The sequence below is a fragment of the Podarcis liolepis genome (assembly GCF_965112155.1).
Source record: "Podarcis liolepis genome assembly, chromosome: 7".
Classification (NCBI taxonomy): Eukaryota; Metazoa; Chordata; class Lepidosauria; order Squamata; family Lacertidae; genus Podarcis; species Podarcis liolepis.
Genome location: NC_139561.1, coordinates 27,170,965 through 27,195,902, shown reverse-complemented (window position 1 = coordinate 27,195,902; position 24,938 = coordinate 27,170,965). Strand labels below are relative to the sequence as shown.

General features: G+C 47.5%; 1 protein-coding gene across 1 annotated transcript in view; it reads left to right on the top strand.

Moving 5' to 3' along the window:
- The first annotated feature begins 2,610 nt into the window (after positions 1–2,610).
- LRRC38 (leucine rich repeat containing 38) overlaps positions 2,611–24,938 on the top strand; it is a 33,719-nt gene continuing 11,391 nt past the window's right edge. Inside the window, exon 1 of the mRNA XM_083513281.1 lies at positions 2,611–4,388. Coding sequence (XP_083369407.1) covers positions 3,761–4,388 — 628 coding nt within the window. The 5' untranslated portion in view covers positions 2,611–3,760. The remainder of the gene's footprint in view (positions 4,389–24,938) is intronic.

The window sequence follows — 24,938 nt, the reverse complement described above, 5'->3', positions numbered from 1 at the left end:
TTTTCTGGACTGGAGAGTTGAGAATTTCAAAGGATAGCTATGTTTCTGTTGGTACATCATTTCAGGAAGTTGTGAAATATGTAAGTTTGCACCGAAATGTGACCCAAATCAAAGTTCTCCCCCATCTTTACATTCAGAGTGGCGGGTGAGAAAAATAAGGATGACTGCTGCCATGAATCTTAACATTCAAAAAACGTGTGAGTAAAATGCATCTTTCAAGGAATCTGTTCTCATGAACAGCTGTCCATATTTTGAAGTTCATCTCAGCTGTTTTTCAGAACCAAGGCAAGTGTAGACCTCAAAAGCATACTTGAAGCAATTTATTAATGGCCAGACCATTTTGAGTCTGAAACTCAATGACAATTGAAATAATGGACCAAAGAAATATTGCAGACTACCTGAAAAAAGGTAATTGCTCTGGAGGGAAACGGCACTCTGAAATGATTATTTCTGAAAGAGTAGCTGGAACTACAGGTGGAGTAGTCAGTCAATTCATTGTCACATTTGTAATTCTTCACTAGGGGGGAGGCAAAATTGATTGTGCCTGCTTTTTACAGCAGGGCGTCCTAATTTGCTGGTCTAGGACTTGAATCTCAGTGCTAACTTAGTGGCACAGCATCTGTAAAGGTGAAATTTACATTCAGTCCTTGCTCCACCCATCTTTCCCTCTGGTCTCGCTCACCAGTGGCACATGGTCCCTAGAAAATTGCTCAGGAGGGAATGGTGAAGAGCTACCTACTGTCCTGGCAAAAGTATTGCAATCAGTGGATCTTGGGTTTTACTTTTCCGTGGAGCAACCAGGCTGCACCCCCTCCATGACTATCCATTACCTTAATTCCCTTTGAAACTTTAGCTCCGCACTTAGGCAGCATCTGAAGTTACCTGCTACCATATGTCAACAGCCAACAGGAAACTAATTACATCTCATCTTTTTGTATCCAACACCTTTGCCAGGTGGGAAAGTAGAATGGGACCTTTGGTCCATGTACGACAGAAAACAAGCTTCCTTTTCTCTTTTACACTCTGCAAGGTTGTTGCATCAGGAAAGGGGAACCTGGAGTGTTTGTCTATTTGCTTTCAAGCCATCTCCAAGCTTCTTTCATCCCCTTTAGCTCTGGTGCACACCAAGGAGCCAGCCAGTCCCTATCAATTGGGAGAGGGCGCTCAGGGGTCATTGTATCAACAACCCAGTCCATCCAAGTATTCTACTATTAGAACAGAGCTTCAACAGGAACATGAGTTGTATTAGCTGGAATATGCCCCAAAGCCACCTGGACTCATTAGCCTCCATAGGTGGACCACCCTAATAGGTTTCCCAAACTCTGCAGAAGGGAAAAGCCACTGGAAGTCTAAATCTCATCAAGAGGTGATCTGACCATGAAAAAAAGCAGCTGATGTTAATATCCCCCCCCACTCTCAGATCACCCTCTTCTGGCCTGGTTGAGATAACCAGACCCAGAGAATGGCATGCCACATGGGTTAGTTTGATGATATGTTGGGGGAGCTCCATGGTCATCAACAGGGCAGCCATGAAGTCCTGAGCTGGCCCAGAGTGAGTGACCTTTGTCTCCCATGGGGAACAGTGGGAGAGCAACTGTTAACACAGAAATGTAGGAAGCTGTCTTATGCTGAGTTAGACCATGGATCCATCCAGTTCAGCATTGTCCACACTTCTATTCAGTGGCTTTCCAGGGTTCCAGGTGGGGTTCTCTCCCAGCCCTACCTGGGGACGCCAGGGATTGAAACTGGGAACCTTTTGCATGCAAAGCAGATTCTCTGCCACTGGCCTATGACCCTTCCCAAGGTGATTCAGAACTCCAAAATCCACGGCAAAGTTCAGATGAGGAGCAATTTGGAAACGTAGATAACACTACTGTATGTAAATAGCGAGAGAGGAGTTGAGAGTCAACTCATGTTTTGCAAATGTCCTCTGGGTTTGTCTGCAGTATTTATATCCTGCCCTTCACTCAAAGTTTGCAGGGTGAGTTTCAGCACAATATACAACAGAGAATACCAAGTACACAACCTAGTGGATAAAAAACCCAGTACAAAATGACTTCTTGCATCTGAGAATAAAATAGGAAGGATCTTCTCCCATCACCCACGGAGGCCTAGTGAATCATGCATGTTTCAATTTGCCGCTGAAACTGAATGGGTCTTCAAGGTAAGAGTAGAGAACCTCAGACCCAGGGCTAAATGTGGCCTTCTAGGCCTCTCTATCTGGCCAAGGGCCGGCTCACCCATGAGGCAGGGTGAAGCAGTTTCCTCAAACAGCAAAAGACCCAACCCACCACCTCTGCCACTGGCATCGTCACTGATTTCTGGCAAGATCTTGTGAGATATGGCATGGAGGTGGCAGGAGGCACGGTGGCAGGGAGGTCTGTGGGACAGAGTGAGGCAGCACTTCCTGCTTTGCTTTGAGCAGTGAAATGGGACATACCACCCCCGATCAGGCCCCTGGGACTCACCCCAGTCAACGCCCCTCATTACTCTTCCACCATATCCTCCTTGGGTATTTTAGCCTGGGTGGAATGTGTCCTTGAACTCTGATAATGCCCCTTTCTTCACTAGATGGAGGTGAAGAGGGGTGTGTCAGTGTGGGTAGAAACCAGCTGAGTGCACATTATTTTATCAACTGCTCCATTCACTTTGATAGCCTTCCACCTCCCCTGGGGCCAGTGAAACAAACTCCCCCCCCATCTGCTGTCGAAGCTGAATGGAAGTGGGAGCTTGGCTGACCTCAAGAGGGAAAGAATGAATGAGCACAGGAAGAGTGTTGGGGCTGGATCAGGCCAAAGCGGGCCCATCTGGTCCAGCACCCTCTTCCCCCATTAGGTCAGGTGGATGTCTCAAGTCAGAGCTTGCAAACAGGACCTGGGAGTGATAGCAGCTCTCCTCACATGTGATTGCCAGCAACTCATAGGCAGACACTGTGGTTCCCAGTGACCTTCTCTCACTGGGTGCATCGCCACAACTTCCTGCACTGGTTTCTGAAGGGTCTCCAAGGACAGCCCCATAAAAGCGGCCTTGCTGTGAACTAGCATGGTGTTTACGGAGGCACAAGTTAAGCCCTACATCATCTCCTTCTTGATGGGGGGAGAGAGATTAGCTTTTGTGGGGAGGGGCAGCTTTCCCTTTCCAAAGGGGAGCCCTTAACAAAACTCCCCTGCAAGAGCCTACATTCAATGTGCAACACACAGAGATGGAGAAAGAGGCACTGAGGAGCAATAACGCCACGTCCAGCCCTGCCCTCTGCCTCCTTCTGCCTTTGCAGCGTCAGCCAATGTGTTCAAAAATACATTCAATGACAGACACAGCCAGCCTCGTTTTTATTATCCGCTCCCTTATTGGAAACCCTGTTGCTGCTGACAAGGCCTTTTTTTGGCAGCAAAACCCTCATTTCCTTTAGCGCTGAACCCTTAAGAGGCTCATCCGTTTGCTCGGTCGCCTTTCATTCCCCCCTCCGTTCGATGGTACTCTCATTCCCCTGCCTGCACAAATCATCTCGTTCATCTCCTCCTCCCCCCTCTCCACTAGTCTCCCTCTGTCTCTCTCTTTCTCTCTCTTCCCCGCCTCCTCTTTAGCCTGCTGCTATCTGATCTACGATATGTGATCTCTCGGATAAAACAACACACTTCCAAGCCACGCACGCACGCTCCGTCTCTTCAACACACGGGTACTGCTACTGAACAGCGGCGGCGACGAAAAATGCCGTTCTCCTAGCAGCAGGAGCTTCCCCCCACTTGGCTTGTGCCTGACGATGTGGCCATGTCCCCCGCTCTGCTGCCTACCTCCTTTGCTCTTTCTCTGTCTGCTCTTCTTACCCTCGGGGCACCTCTGCCCCTCCGTCTGTAGCTGCATGGACTACCACACCATTGACTGCCGGGACCAAGGGCTTCCCCGAGTCCCCAGCCCGTTCCCGCTGGACGTGCGGAAACTTCTCATCGCCGACAACAACATCCAGGAGATCCCAGGAGACTTCTTCATCTTCTACAGCGACCTGGTCTACCTGGACTTCAGGAACAACTCCATCGCCACCCTGCAGGACGGCACCTTTAGCAGCTCCAGCAAGCTGGTCTACTTGGATCTGAGCTACAACAACTTGACGCAGCTGGATGCCGGCATCTTCAAGTCGGCGGAGAAGTTGATCAAGCTGAGCCTGGGGAACAATAACCTGGCCGAGGTGGATGAGGCCGCTTTTGAGAGCCTGAAGCAGCTCCAGGTCCTGGAGCTGAACGACAACAACTTGCAGACGTTGAATGTGGCCACCTTTGACGCGTTGCCCAACCTCCGGACCATCCGCTTGGAGGGCAACCCTTGGCTTTGCGATTGTGACTTTGCCAGCCTCTTCAGCTGGCTGGAGGCTAATGCGCCCAAGCTCCAGAAAGGTAAATCTTTTCCAAAGCTTCCCAGGGCATGCTGCCTGCCACCCAGCTTTGTCTTGTTTTGTCTGTCTTCCTGTCTGTGTACAGGCTGTTCTTCGCGGACAGATGGTCTCTTTCTTGGGTCTGTTGATTCCGTGAGAGCAAAATCTATGCCGTCTAAGGCAGGTTGATGGTGAGTTTCTCCACTGGCAGGAGGGAGGGGGGGGACTCCTCCTGCATGCAATTAAGAACTCCTAATAATGAGAGCTTCTTATGCTCTTTAACTACATAGGGAAACAGGGGGCCTTGTCAAATAGGATAACGCAGAATAGAGACTCTTGGAGGTTGTATACATAAATAAGGAGCGCCGCCGCCACATGCAATAAGCCCTCTGAATACTGAATGGTTTGTGACAATGTGCTGGGAATATCCACTTTATTTGGGCTACTTCAGTTCACGCATGGAACAGCAGGGGAGATTCTTTTAGGTTATTTGTTTAAAAAGCGACATAATCGTTGTGACCCCCCTTCCCCAAACTCCAGCTTTTGTAGATAACATGGATTTGGGAAATCGTGTGAAGTTGTCTAGAGGCACTTCAATAGTTTCTGCGTATTTATCCATTTTGAATAATAATAATAATAATAATAATAATAATAATAATAATAATAATATGCAATTGTGCATCCCGTTTGTCAGGGAAGGGCACATTAATTCTACAAGACAAGTGTAAGTGGGGGGATGGGTTCCATGAATTGATAGAAACAGGGGGTGCACTACTGAATTGCTAGGCTGGGTCAAGTACCACAATTTCCTGACAACTAGAAGTTCCAAGTGGATTGGAGTGGTGTGGATAGTTTGAAAAACAATAACTTGATTTGTCACTGCATTTTTGCCTGAAGTGATATCAGAGGCAGGTTTGCTGCTCCAGTGAAAGAACTGTAAGAATTGGTGTGTGTGTGTGTGTGTAGTTCAGCAGTTTCCACATCTCTAGAACTACACCAGATCTTTCTGCCACTTTGGATCAGCTGATGGAGGACAAAGCCTTATGACACAGCAAGCCGGCCTCTCCCCGAGGCCATCAGAGAGCTTTTAACAAAGCACTGCCAAAGCATCTAGCATTGCATCTCCCCCCCCCCTTTTCTGAAGCACCTGCTCCTATATAGACACTCGCCTCGCTTCAGTATGTTAAGAGCTGCAATTAGGCCATGGACTCCAGTCCCCCCTGTAATGTTCCATGGGTGCTGGGTTCCCTTAGAGATGTAAGGAGGCAACATTTTCCATTCTTCCCTGCATTCATCCATGCAGCACTGTTTCCATTCTGCTGCAGTTCGTTTACAGCAAAAAGCACCATTCATTTCAACATCGGCTGTGATGTAATTTACATAATTACTTATATAAATTATACCATCATGTTATTCCATCCCATACATTTCAGTGCAAAGGAAATGCAATGCAAATACAATGGTATTGGGGGAACATAATAGTATATCACCTGCACACTTGAAGCAACAAAAGTGACTAGGTGTTGGGTTCATTATTGGTTTCCAAGGAACAATTAAATGAAAGCTGGCAATTTCTGCTTCTGTTTCCATTTTAGGTAGAATTCCTCAAAGTCATAAGCTCCAATTGTTTCTATAGTATACTGTAGTATTTCTATAGTATTCTACGGGATATTCTTTTTTCTAGCAGAGAAAGTTTCTGATTCCTGCTACTTTTCCCTAGGAGAATCCCATGTCCCCATTTTTTCCTTTGGATTTCATGGATGTCTTTTAAAATTCAACGCTGAAAAAACAATGACCCTCTTCGCATATATTTCTGTATACATTGAAAATGTGAAGTCTGTCACCACGGCCTCATTGGAGGATTTGTAGTGCCTTGTCACAATGCTGGATTTATAAACTCAAGAGGCAAAGGAAAACTTAGTAATTGCATGGGGTGTGAAAGGGAAGCTCCTGAGAGTAAAGGGTGGAGGGATGGCAAGGGGTTGGTGAGTGGAGCAAGCAGGGGTGCAGCCCCTATTGTATGTGTGTGCGTGCGCGCATCAACATCATTCAGAAGAGTTATCTGGAGGGACCAGGTTGGGGAAGATGATGCAGGCTGTGACTTCCATGTTCATTTTCTATTACTAATATTATCATTATTATTCCACCCTATACCCGAAGGTCTCAGGGCGGTTCACATAAAATATAAAATACATAAAATCAAAACAAAACTAGCAACCCAATTAAAAAAAAACAACCCAAAGAGCCAGCATCTTTAAACAGGGTATAGGACATAGATCAAGTCAGGCAAAGGTCTGGTGGTAAATGTTTTTGCCTGGCGCCTAAAGGTGTATAGTGAAGGCACCAGGCGAACTTCCCTGGGGAGAGCATTCCACAGATTTTCTAACAGTATAATAATCACTCAGGGACCTGTCTCCTGTTAAATTCATGCTACTCACCAAAGCTCGCAGATCACACTTCTCCTGTTTAGCAGTACAATCCTATGCGGGTCTACTGAGAAGTAAATCCCATTAATAATAATAATAATAACAACAACAACAACAACAACAACAACAACAACAACAACAACAACAACAACAACAACAACAACAACAATATATTTCTACCCCACCCATCTGGTTGGGTTTCCCCAGCCACTCTGGGCAGCTCCCAACAGAAGTTTAAAAATACATTAAAGCACCAGCCATTAAAAACTTCCCTAAACAGGGCACATTAATTATGTGAATGCAAGAAATGGGCTTCATTTTTAAAATTTAAATTGCATCATTGTTGGGTCATCATCAGGATCAGGACCACAAGGCACAAGGAAGAGGTTCACTTCAAAGTCAGTGAGTGTAAGATTGCAGCCTAAATGTCACCAGATCGGGGTCACTGACATGGTGCCCACTGTGGCCATCTGCACCTCCTATGGTTCCCTGCAAAAGGTCTCCTCAAAAGATCTCAAAAATCTACAATGCACAAGTGATTGTTTGTTCTTCTTGCCCCATTCCTGTTCCGATTGACTTGGCCTCTCCTACACTGGACATGCATGGGTTCCATGTCCACTTTTTCTTGGATACCAGGATATGACGCCAACCCTATGAAAGCTCCAAAGAGCTTCTCTCTAGGAGTGTGCCTGGGTGCAGCTGATGTAGATGCCTTTTCCTCACTGACCAATGACCATGCCCACACTATTTTGTGGCTCTGTCTCCTTTTCTGCCTGTTTAGAAGTGGCAATCAATTTGTTCTATGTAACATACCACCCCCAAATGGTAGCGATTTTGGGTAATGCTACCACTACTGCCACCTGCAGCACTTTCTCAAAAATCTAATTTTGGCCACTGGTCCAAAATATTTGGTACTTCCTGCAGTAAAGCTAAATGGACCCCTGACCATTAGGTCCAGTAGTGGCTGACTCTGGGGTTGCGGCGCTCATCTCGCTTTATTGGCCAAGGGAGCCGGCGTACAGCTTCCAGGTCATGTGGCCAGCATGACTAAGCTGTTTCTGGTGAACCAGAGCAGCGCACGGAAACGCCGCTTACCTTCCCGCTGGAGTGGTACCTATTTATCTACTTGCACTTTGACGCGCTTTCGAACTGCTAGGTTGGCAGGAGCAGGGACTGAGCAATGGGAGCTCACCCCGTTGTGGGGATTCGAACCGCCAACCTTCTGATCGGCAAGTCCTAGGCTCTGTGGGTTAACCCACAGCACCACCCGCGTCCCTTCTCCCTGCAGTAGATCCATCCAAAAGGATGTGATGGAAGGCACACTGTCACCTGCCTGCCCCAGATGTTGAATGACAGTGGCTTGTGAGAGGTTTCTGGTTAGGGATCAAGGAAAAATTCAATTCAGTTCACATTTAAAGGTGAACTTACCACACTTCTTAAAGCAAGATTCAAGCCAAAGCACAGCTGCCTTTTGGAATTTGCACTTCTCCGCATTTTGAAATGCAGTTCTCCAAGATAAATACATTAAAAAGTGTGTATGTATAAAATGCATATATTAGTGGAAATAACATACAAAAATGAATTATATGGAGGATAATTGTTTTGCAAAAATGTGTACAAAATTGCATACAAAAAAAAGATTTATATTGGGAGAAATTTGCACAGAAATGCTGGTGAATTTTCATGAGAACTTCTTTTTAAAAAGTAATAATAATTACAAACTGATGTGAAAATGTGGAGAAATGAACTTGAAATTGGAAAAGTGAGAAACTGATGCAGCCACTGATGCAGCAGATGCAATCTTTCATCATTGTATTTTTGGTGACACACTTCCTCCTCCTCATCTCCAGACTTCAGTGAAACTGGGAAAATGATGGAAATGCCTTTCCGCATTCACTAGTGTCTCACTGGTTCTTGCAAATTAGAAAATTACTCGATCTTCTGGGGCTGACATCTGTATGGGGCCTTTTAAAGGAAGGAAAATATGCTGATGAAATTTATATTCCAGGTCACTTCTCTCATCCACACCCTTCCCAAGTGCTTCTGCCTGCCTGAATTCTCTCCCAGTACTGGAATAATGTCTCTTTATCAATGGAGGATGAAGAGAGGTATATAAGAAGGGAATCCCCCAACTTTCGTATGGTTGAAATGTATAGCCTACCCTAGAAAAATATAAGTTACGGCCACTGCTCTGTCCACTTTTTCCCCCTGACCACACCCACCAATTTGGCTACATAAGCACCATCACTCATGTCTACATTTCAAAAATGATTTTTAGAAAGACACATGGACACTTCTGAATGAAGCAATTCAACTTTCTAAACTTGGAAGGCTCAGGGCAGAGAAAATCGCAGATCACGGGGCTATGAATGACTACTAACCAGGATGGCTATGCTCTGCCTTCCGTTGTCAAGAGGCATTATGCACCTAAAAACCAGCCACTGGGAATCTGCATGTTTGGTCCACAGAGCAAACCAGATGGGATCTGGTGCTGTTGGACTCCGTCTCTTTCCCCTTTATCCAGCCCTGTGTCACCTAAACCATCTATCTAACCTTACGATGTTTATCTGACCAAGCTTAAATGATTCCAGCAACGCAGTCTCAACTGGTAATGACGCAGTCTCAATTGGTAATGAGCCCTGCTGCCCAACGAATATTATATTTTGGAGCACTGTCTTTGATTCGATTCGTTCTAGATTTTCTCTCCTTAGATATCAGTCTGTCTCCTCTCATTCTTACCCTTGACAGACAGAACCACCACCACCATAACAAAAACTCCCAGAACCATTCACATCCCGGTTACGTTTTGTTCCTTCTTGTATTTGAAAACGGCAGACACACACCAACACACTGAGGTGTTGTTCCGTTTTCTAAATGTTCACAGCTCCTCTTTATCAAGGAAATAGCTCTTAGGAAGTTTGTGTGGTGACCTGTGGGCTTTCCAATGGTGCATCTAGTTTGGCCACTGTGAGAACAGGATGTTTGACTAGACCAGTGTTTCCCAACCTTTTTTGGGCAAAGGCACACTTGTTTGATGAAAAAAATCTCGAGGCACACCACCATTACAGCCCCGTGACGTCAGCGCGCAGCGTCACTTGAGCTCCTTCTCCTGCTCGTTCAGGACCGCAGTGGCGTAGCGTGGGTTGTTAGCACCCGGGGCAATGCAAGTAATTTGCGCCCCCTAACCCGTGGATTTGCGCCCCCTAACACTAACCCCCAGATGTTGCGCCCGGTGTGGCCGGCCCCCCCTGCACCCCCCACGCTAGGCCACTGATCCATAGCTAAAAGCAGAAGTCGACAAATGTGTCCTGTTTTTTGCTCTTCAAAATATGGCAACCCGAAGACCCCCAGGGACCGTCCAACCAGCCTAGGAAGTGTGCTCTGGTCGCGGGGGAGGAGACACGAGGCATTGCCATCCACACCTGGAATTGAGGAGGAGCTGGAAAGGTCCTTTGGTTTCACACCCAGGACCCATTTTTTCTCTCTTCTTTTGAGAAAGGGGTGGGAAACGGGATTTGGAGGGCGCATGTGTGCGCGTAGCTGAGCTCCAGTTGCTCTGGGCATTTCTGGACGGCGCCGGTAGCGTCTCTCCTAACCCCTCCCCACCCCGGTCTCCAGCCCCCCCCCCGCCCAAAGGCTTCCCCCTACCTGGCCAAAGTTCCACCCGAAGCTGGAGATGCAGTTCGCGCTGCCCACGAAGAGGACGCCGAACTCGGAGAGGACGTATTCCTTGCGCTCAGCGCAGTGGCGCAGCTAGCCGCTCAGGGGCCCGGGGCGGCGCGCGCGTCCTGCAGCCAGGGGCGAGTGCCATGGGGCGAGGCATGGCAGGGCGCGCTGTGTGGAGCCTCGCTGCAGCCCCCCCCCTCAGCTGTAGGGAGGCTGAGGCGGTGGGCAGAGGCCAGAGCGGAGCTTGCGGGCAGTTCGCCCGCAGACGCATGGCTCAGGCACGCTGCAGGCGCCGAGGTGTGGCGCCCAGTGCCCCCCGCCTCGCCTAGCTACCAGTGGCATAGGAAGGGGTCTGCGGTGGGTGCGGGGCTGAAAGGACAGACAAGGCTCCAGCAACCACCCCCACCGCCAAGTCCGCCGGTCCTGCAATCCCTTGCACGCTGACTTGGAAGTACAGTGGTACCTCGGGTTACATACGCTTCAGGTTACAGACTCCGCTAACCCAGAAATAGTACCTCGGGAGGGGCAGAGAGCTGCGAGTGTGCCCCCCCGCAGATGTTGCGCCTGGTGCGGCCGGCCCCCCCTGCACCCCCCACGCTACGCCACTGCAGGGCCGGGTCGCCGCCGTGAGGGAAGGGCGCCGGGGCGCTGCTGCTGCTGCTGCTGCCGCCGCTGCTCCCGGCAGGCATAGGCCCAGCTGAGGCAGCGGCGGCTGTTGTGGTGGTGGCGGCGATAGCGGGTGGAGGAGGGGGCGGGGGCGGGGCCGAGGTGGCCGGCGGCGGCGGGGGAGGCGGTGGCGGGTGGAGCAGGAGGGCGGCCGAGGCCGGTGAGGGAGTAGGGTTGCCCGGGGCTTGAGGAGCCGTCGCCGGGAGTTGCTGCTGCTGTTGTTGCTGCTGCTGCCCGGACATGCCGGCCTCCTCCTCGTCCGCTGTCTCGCGCTCCTCCCTTTTGCGCGCGCTGCCCCGCCGCCGCCCCATTGGCCGGGTCCTGTCAGCTGATCCTGTGTTATTTCCTGTGTGTGTGTGTGAGGGGAGAATGGAGAGATAAACCTCGGCACCACCACCGCGGAGCCGCCCCCGGCTCGACGCGGATCCTCGCCGCCGCCGCCCTGCCTCTCGCCGCCCGACTCGCCCGCCTCCCTCCCACGGCACACCAGGCAATCTCTCGCGGCACACTAGTGTGCCGCGGAACACCGGTTGGGAAACACTGGACTAGACAGGCCTCTGGCCTGATCCTGCAGCAGGTCTTTTCTTATGCCACCAGAAAGAAGGAACCCCAATCGCCTTTCTCCTCTCAGAAAGAACATTATATTCAGCAATCTCTCTGGAATTAGTATTCCCTTGATACTCCACCATGAGGATCTCCCAATCTAAATTTTGAGAATAAAAAAGGACGAGTTTGAGGGTATTTCAAGGACACAGCAAATGTAGTTACATATACCTAAGCTTAATTCCACTTGGGGATAAGATTATTATGGTTCCTTGGCTGGATGCTAACACCTTTTTTTTTTTTTTTTAAAGAAGACTTCTTGGAATATGTTTTGAATGGGGTTGCAGATCCATTCCAGTGTGAAACCATTTGCTCCTCTGTGTGCTCAGTTCCCCAAAGAAGAACAGCAGCTGATGGCAGGATGTCTGGCAGGACTAAAAATGCCAGCAATCTGGTCTAGTTCGATTGTGTTTTAATACAGGATTTCCTGCCCCCCCCCAGCCCCGGAGCTGGGGTGCCTTCCAATAGTCTTCATACGGAACCAGGGAGTCGTAACTGTGTGTTTGCTGGGAAGCAATGCTCTGTAGAGGAAAATGCTGTTATCCTTGCACAGAAGTTCACACTAGGAGGCTCCCCGCCCCCTGCAGGGATGCATTGACTCCCCAGCCCAACACAGAACCAGAACCAGGGAATCATGTTTTGGTTTAGTCCGAGTTCCCAACTAGGATTCAGCTGTGAGTGGGATTTATCCAGCCAGGTTCAGAACCATAAATATGTGTTAACTGCTTCAGAGGATAATGATAATGAATAAGATTTCAACCCAAATGCCTTTCCAGACCATTGGCAGTGTTATAAAAATAATGGATCTCTCATAGATATATATATGAGAACGCCCTCCCATCAGATGTAAAGGAAATAAGCAACTATCCTATTTTTAAAAGACACTGAAGGCAGCCCTGTTTTGGGAAGTTTTTAATATTTAATGCTGTACTGTTTTCAATACTCGATTGGGAGCCGCCCGGAGTGGCTGCGAGAACTCAACCAGATGGGCAGGGTATAAATAATAAATTATTATTATTATTATTATTAGCCCCCACTCAAAATAATATTTGATGTTTCCTTTTGGTGATGGTGCCCTAGCCTCTTACTTTTAAATGTAAAAAGAACGTTTAAAGTTTGAATGTAGATACACCCATTATCCTCTACAAGCTGCATTTATTTACTAGGGTAAATGTGCCCTCCAAAATACAGATACAGTATTTTGGGATGAATACGCTTCGGGTTAAGCATTTTCGGGTTGCGCTCCGCAGCGACCAGGAAGTAACGGAGCGTGTTACTTCTGGGTTTCGCCGCTTGCACATGCGCAGATGCTCAAAATGACGTCATGCACATGCACGGAAGCAGCAAATCACAACCTGTGCATGTGCAGATGTGCAGACGTGGGTTGCGTTTGCTTCAGGATCCGAACGGGGCTCCGGAACGGATCCCTTTCGCATCCAGAGGTACCACTGTACAGTTGTACCTTGGAAGACTTCCAAAACATTCGGAAACCAAAGCGCAGCTTCTGATTGGCTGAAGAAAGCTCCTGCAGCCAATCAGAAGCTGCAGAAGCCCTGTTGGACGTTCGGCTTCCAAAAATAGTTCACAAACCGGAACAGTCACTTCCGGGTTTGCGGTGTTTGGGAGTCAGTACGTTCGAGAACTAAGCTGTTTGAAAACCAAGGTACTACTGTACTGGGGAAAACAACATACACAATTGCATTATGTTACAGGCAATTGCTTTGCACAACTGTGTATATTAGACAAATATGCACCATATACAAGAATGTATATCGGGAGAAATTCGCACCAAAATGCTGATGAATTTTCACAAGGATAATAATAATTCGCAAACTAACTGATGTGTGAACACGGGAAACTGAAGAGGATTATGGGGAAAATGAGGAACTGTGTGAAATCAGACTGTACAGATTTGCCCATCCTTAGTCTCCACTGTGTGTGTTTCGTGTGTTGTGGAGCGAGGGCTTTGGCTCAGAGGAACCATTAGCATGGTATCCAAACAAGTACTTCATTGGCAAAGTCTCTGAGGAGAGCCTTCATTTGATGGACTCAGCTGTGGTGCTACGAGAGAGTCTTCTCTTTTCTTTTCTCCTTACCTGGAAAGAAAATGTCTCCCAAGGCACTGTAAGGCAGCAGAGATGGTGGTGACGGTGGTGGTGGGGAGAGATAAGCGAAAGAAGGTCAAGGATGAGGGAAAGGAGACACCGCTGTCACACTTCGAGGACTACTTAAACTCTAATTAAAAGTAATGTTAAAAATGCATCAGCCATTAGTAAACAAGGTCACTCTTGCGGCGACTCAAGACATTCCCATAAAAGGCTCTAAATGGTCACCTCTACAAACCACTTAAATAAATATGGCTGGGCTGAAGTGCTGGGCTTGCCCTTGGTAATTTATCTGCATCTCGCCGAAGCAATTTCTTGGGTACAAGAACAGACCTGGCATGCCTGTGTGTCTGTGGCTGAAGATGGGAGGCTGGGGCACCTGTCTCGCTGAGTATCCATATTGACTTTAATTGCAATCTCGTAACTTCAAATTGCAATACAAATTGTATTAAAATTCAAATTCTGTGAAATTGCTATTGCTTGTGAAGACCCCCCCAAACCACCCCCAAAATGCAATGGTACCTCAGGTTAAGAACTTAATTCGTTCTGGAGGTCCGTTCTTAACCTGAAACTGTTCTTAACCTGAGGTACCACTTTGGCTAATGGGGCCTCCCGCTGCCGCTGCGCCGCCAGAGCATGATTTTTGTTCTCATCCTGAAGCAAAGTTCTTAACCTGAGGTACTATTTCTGGGTTAGTGGAGTTTGTAACCTGAAGCATCTGTAACCTGAAGCGTCTGTAACTGTAAAGACACAATAGACACAGATTTTAGTTTAAGGTTTTTGGCATTAATTTTGGCCACAACTTTATTGATTACAGCATGTGAGTGGTTGCTTAGGCATTGGTTCCAGACTACCTGAACCTGCACGGTGGCAGGAGCAGGACTGACACTGGGCACCACCATATGTCAGTAAGGGAAAGCATCCTGGGTGAGCAAGAAACTGGATTCAATCTCACAGCTCACCCCAGATGCTCCCAGAGGCTCTGGCATGGCCCTAGCCCCTTGACAGGGTTCGGACAAAAGCAACGCAAGCCCCTGGATTCCTTTAATGGAATTCCCTAGCAGCAGCGATGGAGGGGCAGGCACAACCAACCACATCCCCTCCTCAAAACATTGAACAAAATGCCTAACCACCAACCTTACAAAGTTGTGACGATTTGCTACACGGTAGGCAAAAATATTTTTTAAAGGGATGCGGGTGGCACTGTGGGTTAAACCACAGAGCCTAGGACTTGCCGATCAGAAGGTCAGCGGTTCGAATCCCCACAACGGGGTGAGCTCCTGTTGCTCGTTCCCTGCTCCTGCCAACCTAGCAGTTCGAAAGCACGTCAAGGTGCAAGTAGATAAATAGGTACCACTCCAGCGGGAAGGTAAACGGCATTTCCATGTGCTGCTCTGGTTCGCCAGAAGTGGCTTAGTCATGCTGGCCACATGACCCGGAAGCTGTACGCCAGCTCCCTCGGCCAATCAATCAATCAATCAATCAATAGACTTTATTTGCATAGCAGACAGGTCATAGCATCAAAGGACAAACACCGACAAATTACATTACAATTATAGATACCATAAAATCTTATGACCTATTAAAACCCTAGGTAAAAGCTGGATTATCATTCATCAATGACCCTCTGTCCCATGGGCGGCGGCCTTTTCTCTGATAGATTGTTCCAGGTCGGTTAAGTAAATAGACCAGCCAGATTGCAAGATTATAAATATAAATATAACCTCGGAGGGATGGTCAGGACAGGGAGAAAGATAATAATAACCAGATGCAGATAAATTAATAATCTCAGTACTTAAAACTTGGCAGAGGTAATAAAATAATAATAGTAAAACATAATGATAATAATAATAAGATCCTAGGCGAGGAATCTGGGTGATGACACTGATGTCATTCAGATAGCAGCTCTCAGTCTCATTGCTCTCTCGATAAATTTGGCAACCTTCTCTGTTGTCGAGCTGTTCTAGTTGGCTAGGAGTGAGAACAATTTGGCTTCACAAGAGCGGCCCGGGATGGCAGATAGGAGCGGCGTGATGGTCTCGTCCCTGAGATCTTTATATAGGGAGCAAGACAGGAGAACGTGTAACACAGTCTCTACGTAGCCAGCTCCACAGGGGCAGAGCCGGTTCTCGAATGAAATTTTTTGATATCTATCTTCAAGAACAGCTGAGGGTAACATATTTAGTCTGGCCAGTGTAAAGGCCCACCTGAGTTTTGGAATGGTTAAGGTAGACAAATAAGGTGCCCGAAAATCAAAGTGGGAGGGGGGCAGATAAGCGTACTAAGCACTAAATTTCTTAATATAGGCCAGATTATTCTGCTGCTCAATATCCTTCATGTGCTGGTTAATAATGGTTTTTGCCTTGGGGAGACCCATTTTCAGGAGATGCTGTGCTTGGAGGCCACATATAAGTAGTTTTTGATGCACTACTTTGGACCACCAACTTCTATGAGCATCTCGTGCTACTAGAGGTAGTAGTCCGGATGGGTTTAAATTTAAGCGAAGCCAATAGTTGAATGTTCTTAACCAGGTTCAGGTTTCGATGGAGAGGAGGTCAGTCTCCAGCCGTACGGCCGCATTTGGTGCGCATGGTGGAACGGCTAGAATCTGTCTAAAGAATTTAGACTGGACCATTTCAAGTGTGCGGCAGTGATTTCCCGCCCAGATTTGGGCCCCGTAGAGTAATTGCGCCAAGGGTTTTGCTTGAAAGACCTCCAGAGCTGCTGGGATATGTCTGCCCCCCTTCGTAAAGTAAAAGCGAGACAGTATTTTGGCAATTTGAGATGCTTTTTCTCTAGCATATTTATGATGGGCCTCCCAGACCCCTGTTGACTGGAAAACTACTCCGAGGTATTTGAAAATTTTGACCTGTTCTATTGGCTGATTGTCCATCTCCCATCTGTGATGTCTGTGTCTCCTAGCGAAGACCATGACTTTGGTTTTTAGGTGATTAACCACCAGTTGATCTCTCCTGCAGTAGGCTGAGAATTCTCTTAGTAGCCTTTTGAGGCCTACTTTAGTTCGTGATAAGAGAACCGCGTCGTCCGCATAGAGGAGCGCTGAAATTGATTTTTCGGCCAGTTTGGGGGCATGAAACTCCAGGGATGTTAGGTATTTGACCATGTCATTTATATATAGGTTGAATAAGGCCGGGGCTAAAATACAGCCCTGCTTGACTCCTTTGGTGGCTGGTACAGGGCCAATTAGTTGCCCATTTACTGAGGTTCTTACATATAACTTGGAGTCTTTATATAGGCTTTTTATCAAGAATAGTAATCTTTTGTCAATGTTGGTAGCATTGAGTTTAGCCCAAAGTTTGACTCGTGAGATCAAGTCAAAGGCCGCCTTCAGGTCAATAAATGCTGCGTATAGAATGCCACGTGTTTTATTGACGTATTTGTCAATGAGGTGTGCTAATACGAAGCAATGGTCTATTGTTGTTCTGCCCTGTCTGAAGCCGGCTTGCTCCTCTGCCAGAACTGCCTCAGTTTCCATCCAGTCAATTAGTTTGATGTGGAGGTGTTTGGCATACAATTTGCTGGGGATAGTAAGGAGGCTAATGGGTCTATAGCTCACTGGATCTGCCATAGGACCCTTTTTATAGATTGGAATGATTACTGCCTCTGTCCAGCAACCAGGGATTATGCCTGTTGAATCAATGTATGTAAATATTGGTGCCATTATAGGAGCCCACCAACTGATATTGTTCTTCATGAGCTCTGCTGGAATGTGGTCTATGCCCGGGGCTTTGTTGTTTTTCAGTTGGGCAATTAGTTTCCCCACCTCCTCTATGGAGACAGGAGGCCAATATGGTAAATTCTCGGAGTAAGCACTTGGATCATTGTGCTGAGCTTTGTCGTCATAGAAGAGTGTTTGAAAATATTTCATCTACTCCTGGGGTTCTACAGTACATGTGGGACCAATCCGCTCCTGGCCCAGGAGGCCCATAATGGTACGCCAGAAGGAGGTTGAGTCTTTCTCATTCCAGGCCTTCACTAAATTACACCAGGCCAAACTCTCAGCTTTTTGTTTTTTTACCTTTAATAGCTGTTTGTAGTTTCGTCTTAAATAGATGTAAGCCATAAATAGCGAGGGTGCTCCGGTGTTTCTGTAATTCCGATAGGTTGATCTCAGACGTTTCCTTGCTTGTCTACACTCCAAATCAAACCATCTCTCTTGATCCTTTGCCCGCTTTGTAACAGAATTAAGTATCTCAGTTGTTAAGAAGGTCTTTAGTCTTGCTAATAACTCGTTGAACAAGTCCATGGTCTTTTCCCCGGTATTAGCTGATACAATGGCTGTGTAGATGGTCTTCACGTCTTCCAAATGGAGGAGATAAGTTAGCTCTGTATTGAGCTTGGGGGTCCATTTAATTCTTCTGGGGGCCAGTGATCCCAGATTAACGATGGGGGTGTAGTAAAGGTTAGCCGTGGGTTTCTTAAACGATGGGCCATTGAGCGCTAAAATTAGTGGGAGATGGTCGCTTTCGGTGTTATGTCCCACTTGAAACTTCGACACAGAGTTATTGGCGAATCTTGATATCAGAATATAGTCTATCACACTTCCTCCCATCTTTGAAAAATGGGTATACTCCCCTGAGCGATCCTCTTTCTTACTACCGTTTTGTGCATCGCTTCTCGGCCTTTTGGCTAAGATCAAGTGTAGTATCTCTCCCTCGGCCAATAAAGCGAGATGAGCGCTGCAACCCCAGAGTCGGCCACGACTGGACCTAATAGTCAGGGGTCCCTTTACTCTACCTTTAGGCAAAAACCAAGTGGCACAAGCCAATCAACCAAATGGCAAGATTCCTACCGGGCCCCTGCTCCAAAACAGATGACCCTTAGACAGGCATAGCAAGGCCGAAAGAACACCCCTAAATAAAGGGAGAGGAGGGCGGGTGATCCGCTTCACGTCGCAAGAAAGAGAAACTCTCCAGAGACGTGCAGCAGCTTAAATAGCCCCTCAGCAGCCAATAGCCATCCCAACCAGCCATATTTCTGCCCCAGCAACAGAGGGGCAACCAATGGGGAGTTGTGGCCATTCAAGCTCTCCCGCCCCACAGCAGGGAGGCAGTTTACAGTGATCTCACTACAACATGTGCCCTCCATGATGGAGGACACGATTTGCAGAAAACAGGCGGGGGAAAATGGTTAAGTGGTCTTTCAGAGTACCTCCTGTACGTAAATAAAGATCTCCACCCCACCGCGCCAGATATGGCCACTTAATCTTGCAGTGCAGCAAAGCCCTTGGTGACTTTCAGCTCATTAGTTAGCTTCTCCAAGGAAACAATATACAGAGTCTTTTTATACCACACGGTCAGTGTAAAGGTCGAGGAATCCTTCCAGTCCTCAGTTATAGCTGGATGGACTTTGAGCAGGAGGAATATGATCAAAGGTTTGAACTTTGTGGGTTTTTGAGTGGACATATATACCAAGACCTTTTCCAGGCGCCATAGGAAGTGCTGGTGGTCACACTGGTCCCAGAAGGTGCCTTCTTGACAACCCTTCAGGCATTTGGGAGCCCCCCAAATCCAGCCTTCAATAAACACACACTCTCTCATGCTGCATTCTGAAAATGCACAAACCTCAAACACACCCACTAAAGACGAGAAAATCACGGTCATCCACCTCCCCCCAAGACATTCATCTGCTCCATTTAGCTGTCAAAGCACAGGTTCCTGGGTTGTCTTCTGTTAGGCACTTAGTTTTGATGTGTGCTTTCCATGTTTCCTTGTTCAGGTAGCTGCAGGCAGGATTTGAGAGCTGCTTCCTCTCCCGCTCAAGAATTCAGGCCTTTATTGCTACATAGCCAAATATATCCCAGATGGTGGGGCTGGAGGAAGGAGATAGCCACTGCAGGCAAAACTACAGCCATGAAAGCACTAAGCAGGATGCATTTTGTTTGTAAACTGCTAGCAGGGGTGCCCGGGTTTGTCCATAAATGGCTACAGATCAAATGGATGGAGCAAGGTTGAAGAAAGAAAGGTTGAAGCATTTGGGATTTTTTAGTAAGGGCTTGTCCACACTTCCTCATGGACTTAATTGGGACAGACGGCAATTTGGGTTTTTTCCGAATTGGCATTTGCTTGATTTATCACTCAAGAGCCGGTTTTCTTTGAGAAAGGAGAGGTGCAAGGGGGAACTGGCTCAGACATGGGGCATGCAATAGTGCGGACAAGCCCTTAAGAGGCAACATGATAGAAGTTTATAAAATTATGCATGCAAGGAGAGAGGGGCTAGAGAAATATTCTTCTCCCTTTCTTATAGCACTAGAGCTCATGGACATTCTAGAATAGAATCATAGTATCATAGAATTGTGGAGTTGGAAGGGACCATGAGGGTCATCTACCTCAACCCCCTGCAAAGCAGGAATCTTTTGCCCAACGTGGGGCTCAAACCCACAACCCTGAGATGAAGAGATGCATGCTGAACCGACTGAACTATCTCTCTCTCATCCAAGGAAGCTCAATGTTGGAAGAGTCAGGATAGTGGTTAATTTGTTCTATATTTCATAAAGAAAACACACCACTTGATTTAAAAAACACACCCCAAAGTGGTTTTTCAAAAAGATAAAACGAGAAAACCAAGATTTTTTAAAATTATTATTATTTTTTACAACAGTACAGTGGTACCTCGGGTTACATATGCTTCAGGTTACAGACTCTGCTAACTCAGAAATAATACCTCGGGTTAAGAAATTTGCTTCAGGATGAGAACAGAAATCGTGCTCCGGCGGCACAGCAGCAGCAGGAGGCCCCATTAGCTAAAGTGGTGCTTCAGGTTAAGAACAGTTTCAGGTTAAGAACGGACCTCCAGAACGAATTAAGTACTTAACCTGAGGTACCACTGTACTTCAAAGCATGAAGAAGTTAAAATACTAAAACATGCAGCATATAAATCTACAGAACTCTCTTCCACAGGAGGCAGCAATGGCCGTCAACGCAGATGGCTTGAAAGAGGATTAGGCAAGTTTCATGGAGGAGAGGGTTGCCAGTGGCTACATGCTAGGTAAGGGACCTTAGCCTGAAGATCCTGGAGATCTTCAGTTGATTACTGAGATAGATAGACTAGCGTGGTGACTCAGTAAAAGGCGTGTTCTTTAGCTCCTTTTTAAAAAGCTCCTCAGAACAATGAAGAGTGAAATCTTGCTTTATTTTTAAGGGGAAACACCATGGCTCTGAGCAGAGCATCTGATTTGAATTCAGAAGGTCCCAGGTTTCATACTCGACATCTCCAAGTAGGGCTGAGAGAGCCCCCTTTTTGAAACCCCAGAAAGCTGCTGCCAGCTAGATGGAGCAAAGGTCTGACTCAGTACAGTGGTACCTTGGGTTAAGTACTTAATTCCTTCCGGAGGTCCGTACTTAACCTGAAACTGTTCTTAACCTGAAGCACCACTTTAGCTAATGGGGCCTCCTGCTGCCGCCGGGCCGCCGGAGCCTGATTTCTGTTCTCATCCTGAAGCAAAGTTCTTAACCTGAAGCACTATTTCTGGGTTAGCGGAGTCTGTAACCTGAAGCGTATGTAACCTGAGGTAACACTCTATAAGGCTGCTTCTGAAATCCCCATGTTTCTCAGTTCCCTGGGCTCCAATGCCTTCAGCAGAAATGCTGGAGGCGTCAATGTGGGGTTTTGGTGGAGGCAGCAGTTTGTGGAAGGCTCAGCCAGATTCAGCGAGCAGATCACTCACAATTCCTGCCCCTTACACAGAAGTAGAGATGAATGGTCTTTCCCACCACCACCAGTTCCATGCTTATCTTTCCTTTCACTTGCTTTGCTTTGCTCTGCTTTCCATTCCTCACAAATTTCAGTTTCACTAGAAAGGCAATTCAGGAATGTGAAGAAAGTGCACTTTGCCCATGCCCATGCCCATGCCCCTTCTCCCTTCTCCTTCTTCTAAAGAAATCCCGTTCTTTATAGGACAGGAATTTGCACTTCCAATCTTAGCTGTTGCCAATTAAAGTTCAAGCTGAGTCGGTGCCCTCCAGGTTTTCTGAGGCGCTGCCTTTTTGGTGCAGAAAACCCTCCTGTAAACGAACACACAAGTGGCGAGAGCATTACAGATAGGTCACTTCTGTTATTTTGGTCCTGGGTTGCACATTATCTAATGATTTCAGCCCAGAGGGCACAGTCACACGCTTGTGCTGTGCAAATCTCCTCCCCTCACTTTTTTTGTGTGGCCTTGTTTGAAGGACACTGAACACTGTGTCGCCCACCCAGTGTTGGCGGGGCTGTCCATAGCTTCCAAAATTCCCTTTTGGAAGACCGTGGTTCTGTGGCGTGCAGAGCTAGTAGAAGCTTTGGTGAGGCCCTGGGACAAGATGGTGGTCATGTGTTTCCATTTCTGTGAGGCCACACATGACCCTGCTATCACGGTCCATAGAGTCAGCTGTTCCAGCCCTATTTAGAAGTGTTATTTGTGCATTCTCCTAATGTCATAGAATCATAGAACTGTAGAGTTGGATGCAGGAATCACAGCTGAAGAATCCCTGACAGATGGCCATCCAACTTCAGACCTCTCCCTCCCCCCCCCCAAAGTGTTCCGATTCCTAGGGACAGTCCCAGAATCACAGAAGCCATCTTGGTTTCTGATTTGATTCCAGAAGCTCCCGTTTTTGGTGCCCCTATTTCTACTAAATAAATGTTGGAGGATATGGAATAGGTCATCCTTCTTTTTGCTGGAGAAATGTCGGAGGGGATAGAATAAGATGTCCCTATTTTCATTGGAGGGGATGGAACAGGATGTCCTATTTTCACCTGAGAAATGGAGGGGATGGTAATAGGACATCCCTATTTTTCACCTGGGACACGGGTGGCGCTGTGGGTTAAACAACAAAGTCTAGGACTTGTCGATCAGAAGGTTGGCAGTTCGAATCCCCGCGATGGGGTGAGCTCCCGTTGCTTGGTCCTTGCTTCTGGCAACCTAGCAGTTCGAAAGCACGTCAAAGTGCAAGTAGATAAGAAGAAGAAGAAGAGTTTGGATTTGATATCCCGCCTTTCACTCCCCTTCAGGAGTCTCAAAGCGGCTAACATTCTCCTTTCCCTTCCTCCCCCACAACAAACACTCTGTGAGGTGAGTGGGGCTGAGAGACTTCAAAGAAGTGTGACTGGCCCAAGGTCACCCAGCAGCTGCATGTGGAGGAGTGGAGACACGAACCCGGTTTCCCAGATTACGTGACTACCGCTCTTAACCACTACACCACACTGGCTCTCAGATAAATAGGTACCACTCCGGTGGGGAGGTAAACGGCGTTTCCGTGCGCTGCTCTGGTTCGCCAGAAGCGGCGTAGTCATGCTGGCCACATGACCTGGAAGTTGTACGCCGGCTTCCTCAGCCAATAAAGCGAGATGAGGCCGCAACCCCAGAGTCGGTCATGACTGGATCTAATGGTCAGGGGTCCCTTTACCCTTTACCTTATTTTTCACCTGAGAAATGTTGGAGGGGGTAGAGTAGGACGTCCCTACTTTCATGGAAGGGGGATAGTATTAGGATGTCCCTATTTTCACCAGAGAAATGTTGGAGGTGATGCAACTTCTGTTTAAAAACCTCCAATGAAGGAGATTTCAGTACTTTCCAGTGTCAAATGCTGTTCTCCAGGCCTCACTCTCTGGCCATTGGGATTGTCCCCAGACACCACCCTCTCTGGAGCCCCGCCCTCTCTTCCCAGGCTCCGCCTCCTCACTGGCCCTGCTTTACATCCTTCTTGAGTATTTTTACGTGGGTGGAATGTGTCCTTGAACTCTCAACAGGCTTCTTCCTTGCCTGAACAGAGGGTAGAGAAGAGGCTGTGAGTTGGCATCACTCCACCCACTTTGGCCTAACCCCACCACTGACATGTGGCCCTTGGAGGTGTTTCCAAAAAGGAATGGGCCCTTGAGCTAAAGAAAGTTTCCCTGCTTGTGAGGCTTATTGCAGTGAAATACTGTACGATCGCTCTTGTATGCTTTGGATTTTATCATTACTGTTGGCTGCATTTCTAAGTGAGCTGGACTGGGATTTGTAACATGTGTCGCAAAGCCTCTTTGTAGAGGGCTTCCTCAAAAAGCGGATTATATATCCCTCACATTTTTTTTTTAAAAAAGAGAGAGAAATAAATGAAGGTTGCTTTTCCTGCACTTGTTTTCACCAATGTGCACAATGTGTGATGCGAATTTTGTGGGTGCAAGCGAGCTGACAGACCTGCAAGCTGTTTGCTTTTATTTATGCACGTATTTTTAGATTAAATTTCTATACTGCTCTTCATCCGAGAACCACAATACAAAACCACAAAGTTATATAACATAGTCAAAAAACAAAAATCCAAACCCCCAGTATTTATTTTGTTTGCAAAGTGTTCAGTGGCACAGGAGACCTAATGAGATCCACTAGGCCTCTCCATTTGGTTTGTGGAGCCATTTTGGATGGGCCAGTTAAAAGTGTGCTTGAGGCAAAACAAGGGGTTGCTGTAGGACTCAGGGGCACCACTTGGACTCTTGACTGTGGGTGACAGGATGCCATGACATTGCGCTGCGTGTGGGCGTGCAAGTGCCATTAAAAAAAAACTGGTCTGGGCCTGCACTTCTGGGACCTGTGCTTCCACCGCAGGGCCTCAGAGGCCCCAAGGCAGATGCTATTTCATGGTGAGGTGGAAAGCGAGGGGGGGTATCAGCAGCAGGGTAGCAGTGGGATGGCATGTGGCAGGGGTGGTGGGAATACATGGCAGCAGTGGCGAATTGGAGCGACCAAAGATTGTGGGTGCCTGGGCCCCCAGGGCTCCCTGCAGTTGGGGCCATTGGTAGGACTGTTCATGGGTACCCCCAATCTAGAGTGGCCCTCAAACTCTGGGGCTGACCTAGATAAGAGCACTGAATTGATAGAATCATGGACTTGTAGAGTTGGAAGGTACTGCCAACGGTCGTCTAGTCCAACCCCATGCAATGCAAGAATCGCAGCTAGAGAATCCCTGGCAGATGGCAATCCATCTGCTGTTTGAAAACCATTGATAGAGAGTCCATCACCTTCTGAGGTACAGTAGTACCTTGGTTCCCAAACACCGAAAACCTGGAAGTAGATGTCCCGGTTTTCGAAAGTTTTTCGGAACCCAAATGTCTGATGCAGCTTGCGGCTAT